This window comes from Austrofundulus limnaeus, unplaced genomic scaffold, assembly GCF_001266775.1.
Source record: "Austrofundulus limnaeus strain Quisiro unplaced genomic scaffold, Austrofundulus_limnaeus-1.0 Scaffold94, whole genome shotgun sequence".
In the NCBI taxonomy this organism is placed as follows: domain Eukaryota; kingdom Metazoa; phylum Chordata; class Actinopteri; order Cyprinodontiformes; family Rivulidae; genus Austrofundulus; species Austrofundulus limnaeus.
The window spans coordinates 656,568-664,086 of record NW_013952496.1 but is presented as its reverse complement, the minus strand read 5'-3'; the positions used below and the strand labels follow the sequence as shown (position 1 = coordinate 664,086).

At 38.6% G+C, this 7,519-nt stretch overlaps 1 protein-coding gene across 1 annotated transcript in view; it reads right to left on the bottom strand.

The window, feature by feature from the left end:
- Nucleotides 1–1,914: 1,914 nt before the first annotated feature.
- The window catches only part of gbe1b (glucan (1,4-alpha-), branching enzyme 1b), a 123,430-nt gene continuing 117,825 nt past the window's right edge, over nt 1,915–7,519 (bottom strand). The window contains exon 16 of the mRNA XM_014012748.1: nt 1,915–2,575. Within this exon, the coding sequence (XP_013868202.1) occupies nt 2,513–2,575 (63 nt within the window). The 3' untranslated portion in view covers nt 1,915–2,512. The remainder of the gene's footprint in view (nt 2,576–7,519) is intronic.

Here is a 7,519-nt window from a genome sequence, read left to right as displayed (position 1 = left end):
CCTGAGCAGTGCCACAGACTGATYGACTCCATGCCACGCCGCATTGCTGCAGTAATACAGGCCAAAGGAGCCCCAACTAAACACTGAGTGCTGTACATGCTCATACTTTTCATGTTCATACTTTTCAGTTGGCCAACATTTCTATAAATCCTTTGTTTTTATTGGTCTTCAGTAATATTCTAATTTTCTGATATGCTGAATTTGAGATTTTCATTTGTTGTCATTTGTAATCATCAAAATTAAACGAAATAAACATTTGAAATATATGAGTTTGTATGTAATGTATGAATATAATATACAAGTTTCACTTTTTAAATGGAATTACTGAAATAAATCTACTTTTTCATGATATTCTAATTTTATGACCTGCACCTGTACAAGCCTGAGGGACTCGTTAGAATTTAAACAACAACAGGTAGCATCGCAACCAACAGAAAACCATCAGCTGAGAGAAACCGTAAAACAACTCACCGAGGGAATGACGCAGCTGTCAGCGGAGCATAGGAAGATCAAGGAATCCATTCTGGATGTCCAAGCCCGGCGCATGCGGGACAACCTGGTGTTCTCCGGAATCCCGGAAGTAGCAGGGGAGGACGCCGAGACCTCGGTATGGGATTTCCTACAGCGTCAGATAGGCTACCTAGCGAAATGGTCAACAAGATCACGTTCCATCGGCTCGGAGGTAAGAAGCCCGACAGTAAACAACCTCAGCCAATTATAGCTAAATTCGAACATTACAGTACTGTGTATGTAAATGTGTAGGTTTGTACGTGTGTGTGTGTATAGGAATGTGTATATATGTGTCTGGTTGTGTGCATGGGTGTGTGTGTGTTTTGTGTACATTTCTCAGCAAGGTTGTAATTATGGTATCTATGTGTGGATGTGTATATGTCCATGTGTGGGTTAATATATGTGTATGTATGGGTTTATATACATGCATATGTTTGTGATTGGTTGCTGGGTGTTTGCTTTCTTCACTTTCTGATGGCCGGATGTCGGGTGTGTTGTCTTGTGTGTTATTGATGTACATTTCACACGTTGTCGAATTTCTATCAGTTCATCTCTTAACATTTCTTACATTTCTTTTCTTTTTTTCTTCACTATAGTACTGTATTACAAAAAAAGTCACTGATGATGAAGAAATTAAGAAACTAACATTTAGTTCTGTTTTCTACTGAAGTGGCGAAAAGAAAAAATAAACCACATTTTGATAGCCAGATAATCCTGATACCACGAGCGGTTCCTGAGATATGACTTGATTTGTCTTGATAATCTGGATACACCCAGAAAAGTTGGTCTGAATCCCATTTCTACCTTTTTTTTCTTAAAAAAACAAAACAAAACTGCAGACTTCTTGACATCGCTTGAAAGAGGAAACCTCAAACTATATTTCGATGTCTAGATTTTCCCAGCTGAAAAACAAACAAAAAGTCTTTGAAATGTAGCAAAAATTAAAGACCTAAAAAATATCTTGGTTAGTTGTTACTGCTCAGAAAAATGATTAACTACGTTCTTCAGGATTGTACTCCATTCAAAGAATCCATAGATACTGTATGTATGGTAATTAATATCACATTTATATCTATATCTACTGTACATTTTAAAAACAAAACACAGTACCTCTACATAACACTATCCCTTTCTCAGTTCTATATAAATGGCCACATTTTGAATCATATTGAGCTTCACAGAACAACCAGGAGGGATCCAAAACAGAAAAATCCCCAAACCCAGACAGGAATTCACCAAAACGCATGTAGACGCCCCCCAGAAGTTCTGCTTTCTGAAGCTTTTTGGCTGCAGTCCCATCAGTTGTATTTGCTTAATTTTTGTAGACAGTTACCAACAAATTTATCCTCATTTGTAATTAAAACAGCTTTGAACGCGTAATAAATGATTCATCAAACCATGTCGTACATTGTGCATATAACAATTTATTTATTTACATGTCCTACAATGCAAATAAAGACTTCATATCCAGACTTTTGATGTTAAAATTCTCCTAATACTGCATTTCACCCCCATGTTTTATTCAGGAAGAATCCAACACGTCTAAAATTCTAAACTACCCGTTTCCTTTGACTTTCTGTTATATTTGAATCAATCACTGCTGGCTGTATTGCTTTCCTCTGCCACCATTGCTAGTCATGTTTTTTCAGGTGACAAGCCAAATGCAACCAAGCCTATAAATGGCTGCTGGCGAGTGGGGGATGGACTCGGCAGGGATTTCGATTTTTAGCATCTAGCTGCCGGTTGGGTTGGATGCTTCCCAAATGGACCCATCTGAAGTAAATGGGGTTACACAGTGTCTAAAGGTTACAGATGGTATTTGAAAGCACACGATTTGAAGATGCTTTTTTCCTCCTCTATTCATTTAGAAAAAAGGCTCGGACACAAAAAGTAGGTTTGGCTGGCGTACAAGGTTGACACTTTAAGATGAAGGTGATTGTTAACACTCAGTTTGAGCTTGGAATCCATTCTCAATCCTGGTCTCTGTGGAGACAATCATCCTCTAATAACAGTAATCTATCTCCTCGTTGGCCAGGACTATAGCTGTTCTGCAGGGGATGTAGACCTGAGGAGAAAAAAAAAACAGACAAAGACAAAAAAAGTGAGACAATTGAAGAATAACGATGTTAACAAGATCACCAGTTTGGAGATTTTGGATTTAACGGTTATTTATTTTTTGGTAAAGAAACTGAAGGTGGTGGTCAAGGGTGGCAACTTCTCACGATCAAGGTCGTAATGTCAGCTATAAAAGATTGAGGAGGAAGGAACAAAAAGACTAAGGAGAAGGTAAGGGTCTATTTAGAGGGATATTCACATTTGAGCAGAAAAACAACTCTTGATGGGAGACAAACCTCACAGTCTTGATCAAAGTGATCCACCAAGGTTATAGAGGTTTAATCAACTAACTTTGCTGCTTCATGGCCTCTGGGTGGCGCTGTGTTAAAATATGTAAACCTGTGCTTGTGCTGTAAGCTTTAAGCTATTAGGAATGTGCATTTTGTTGTAGGTTCTGTGAATTTTCTCCATTGTTGGGTTAATCTGTTGAAAATTTGCATAATTAATGTATTCAACTCTAAGACTGTGTGTAAGGGAACAATCCACCAAAAGATCTTTCTAATTAGGGGCACCCTGCCTTTCCTAATTTAAATTTCTGAACTCTGATCAATATAATGACTGCGACTCTCATTATCTCTAAATATTGGCAGTACATCCACTTTAACTATGGGTTTGTGTGAAGACGCACAATCTGCCAGTGGGCATAAGCTGATCTAAAAAAAGATCTATGTGGACCAGAAAACAAGAAAACTTGTTAGTAAGAACAAAGCCTGTAAATGTCAGATTCCCTGTAAGCATACAGTGCAAAGAAAAATAATTCAACTTAGTGAGGACATAATCTTTGAGCAGTGTAGCTAATAAAGGCTTTGATCAATTCTTTTGATATTCACAGTCTCATTTGGCAGCAAGAAGCCATCGTGTACCATTAGTCACTTCGCTCGGATGCCAAAGGAAAAGCCAGGCAGATGTGAATGATGCTCTGTTTCCCCAACAGAAAACTAAAAAAAAAAAAAAAAAAGTGAGCAGAGTTGTAAACAGTTCAATCACCCCCCTGAACTCTTCCAGCCACCCCTCGGCATCGGTAGATCTGAGCTCGCTGTGGATGTGTTCCTTTGGCAACAGTTTGTCATTGAGGGAATCAAGCAGCCCGGCGCCGAAACACTCCGACACAGGCGTTGGTGCCTAATTAAACAGGAACAGTGGGAGAGTCTCCACGCAAAAGGCACCACGGAGGGAAGAAAAGCCAGAATGAATCACCACACCTGTTTAAACAAAAGCTACCACTGTGCCTAACCTGGAGCATGTCAACAGCTTTTATTTCCACTAAACACAGAGTTTGACGAATGGTGATGAGTTCTAGATCAAACTGTGAACAAAGAGCAGCAAAGTGCAAGTGTTGGTGCAGCAATCAGTGCACTACATTCTAATGAACACGCTGCGCCACACGGATACGCACACGTTCATTCATTTACTGTATTTAAAGGAGACATATCGTGCATTGATTTAAGACATTTTAAGGCTAATTAAGGCCAGATTTTTTGGATTGATGAATTCAATGCCTTTTCAGACTTTTTAGGATCCGCAGGATCCCTGCACCAGATTGTAGTTGGTAAGTTCAGACCTTATTTGGTCTGAACTTCAGTCACCGGTCAGTCATCAGTCAGTCATCATCACCGTCAGTCATCAGTCACCTGTGAACCATAGCCATGTGATGTGAGTATGAGTCACCTGTGAACCATAGTCATGTGATGTGAGTATCAGTCACCTAGAGGCAGGACTTAAAAGCCTGAATTTTGCCTGAAACTCTCAGACTGAAGAAGTCTCTTGGAAGAGAGACGAAACGTTTCATTAAAGAAGAACCCGTCCAGAGGACCTATACAATTTTTTTTCCTTATTTGGCAGTTCCATCGCAAATTCTGTATCGTAATAGTTCAGAAAACGTCATAGAAAAAGAGAAAACTGAGCCGATATAAAACCAAAACAGAATTTAAAGATATTCTCAGCACCCAGGAGAGACTTAGGGTGAATTCACACCAGCCCTGTTTAGTCCGCTTTAATCAAACTCTAGTTTGTTTGCCAGGAAAGTCCAGTTCGCTTGGGGAGGTATGAACGCATAATCAAACTCTGACTCGGATCAAAACAGCAAACTCTGTTTCGCCTGAAAACCTTGGTCTCGGTTCAGTTGAAGCAAACTCTGGTGCGGTTCAATTGCATGTGTGAACGCGAAGTGGACCGGAGACCGCTCCAAAAGCAGGAAGTGGACTAAAATGCAGATCATTCTGGGTAAAAACAGCAATAAAGTTACTCATATCTTGTAAATACCTCACTGGACGTCTGTATAAGGTGGACATCACTGCTGTGAAGCTGGATGCGCTCATTCTCGGTGAATACCGCCTCAGATGAAGACGTCTCATGTGAAAAGTAATATTCTCCATGGTTCTGCCTAATCTTCCTCTCATGCTGAGCTCATTGTTGAAAACTATTCGTTTGACACATTTGCCAAAAACAAACAAAAATAATTCCTACAACCACTAAAATCTGACATTACTCCATGTTTGTTTACATTTTGTGAAGACGGAAGTTGCGCTCCGTGTCTTCTTCTGAGGTTTTCGTGTCGATTCCTTCAGTGGTTCTTGGTGCAGCGCCCCCCGCAGGCGAGGAGAGGAACAGGTTGTTCAAAGGGTTTAGTTTGGTTGAGAAAGTGCAGTGTGAATGTGAACTACACCAACTAGAGTAGTGGTGGAGCAGAGGTTACAGAAGATGTCTGTGATCGGAAGGTTGCTGGTTCAAATCTCCAAACCAACCAGCCCCACCTGCTCCCCGGGCCCTGTAATTGTCAGCCCACTGCTCCACATGTGTGTTCACATGTGCGATGGGTAAAATGCAGAGAATGAATTTCCCCTCTGCGGGACAATAAAGTCTAATAAAATCTAAAAAATGTAAAAGCTTGCAATTTTCTTCCCCAATCGAACCGAGTCTACCGGACTATCGGGTGTGAATACGACCTAAAATCAAACTTTTTGCACTCCTAGACTCCAAGTACACAACAAAATTTATTGAACAACTAAAAAAGTGGATTTTGCACGTCCCCTTTAACTATATGAAGTTTGAAAATGCATCAACTTTAGTTAGAAATGCTCTGATATGACACAGTTTCAGAGTTTTACCTACACCTCATACTCAAAAAAGTCATGCTGCATACCTGATAGATGTAAGACTGTCCCAGAATCCAGTGGCAGTGGAGTCTGGGAGAGGTTTATATATCTATAATATGATGTATAAATCATTACATACATCATATTCAGATGAATTACTCGTAATATAAGGCTTAATTCTCTTTGATGTGACACACTTTTTTCAGGGTAATTTCTCTGCTGGGATTTGTTTGAATTGGTCCTCAAAGCCTTTCCTGCTTTCTGATTAGTCATTAGGAGATGTTTCCAAGTTTACTCAAGAAGCACATTTCCCACCAACACTCAGAGGGAACATCTCATATCTAGTCAGCCGAAGTCACCTGTAACAGTCTGACGTACGGTGCAGCAAAAACGTCTTAGATTTTCTTCGTCACAGGTGTGCAACTAAACGAGATGGGAGTAGCTTTTTTTTATTTGTTTGCAGAAAGTTTGCTAACACACTTTGCCCTTATTTTACCTCCTTTTGTCTCATAGATGTTCTTTTGTTACCTAAAAACACACTCATATGAGAAAATTTTGGTTTTGTGCTCTCCCAGAGAGTCCAGCCTTTGGGCTAATGCTCAGTCTGATCAATGCTCAAAAACAAGATAAAGGATTCATGAGGTGCTGTGCTGGAATAATCACGCTCCCCTCAGACCCCAGCAGCTTAAGAGAGGACTGCCTGACTATCTGTGCACTTTAACTCTCTGGACATGTCTCTGTTCGGCTCCATTATTCACTTAACAAGAATCAACTTGCTTTAAGCCCTCCTGTAGACAACATGCAGTTTGTGTGTTAGACAAATATTACGGACATGACAAGGTAACAGTAAAACACTGGAGTTAACAAAGACCGAAACTTATTTAAAGTATTTAACTCATTTCAGGATTTAAAAAGACCATTTCAGGTCCAAGTCATTTAGGTATTTATACAGTCAGTCTTGTAAGGATGGAGGACCAAAACTACACAGACGAAAAAATAAAAAAATTAAAATACAAAAATACATCTGCGGGTGGAAATATATTACATATAGTGGCAGTCTTGGGTTTACATTAAGTTATGCACATCAACCTCAGAAAGCAAATTAAAATACATTAAAAATAGATTTGAATTTGATTTATTTTGTTACATAGCATACTACAATACATATTACAGTACTAATGTACTATAATGGGATTGGTAGTACATATTACAGTAATTGTGTACTATAATGCAGTTAGTAGTACATATTACAGTTCTTATTTACTATAATAGGGTTGGTAGTACATATTACAGTACTTATGTACTATAACGGGGTTGGTAGTACATTTATGGTTTTTATATAGTTTCACTTTTTAAAAAAACATAAATACAATTCTATATTACTGTACTGATGTACTATAAAAGGAATATTAGTACATATTACAGTACTTGTGTAAAATAATAGGGCTGTTAGTACATATTACAGTACATATGTACTATAATAGGCTTGGTAGTATATACTACAGTACACATGTACTATAATAGGCTTGGTAGTATATATTATAGTACATATGTACTCTTATAGAGCTGTTAGTACATATTACAGTACTTCTGTACTATAATAGGGTTGGTAGTACATATGTTAGTAGTACATATTAAAGTACATATGCAATATAATACAGCTGGTAGTACATATTACAGTACTTCTGTACTATAATAGGGTTGGTAGTACATATGTACAGTACATTTGCAATATAATAGGGCTGGTAGTACATATTACAGTACATTTGCAATATAATAGGGTTGGTAGTACATATTAT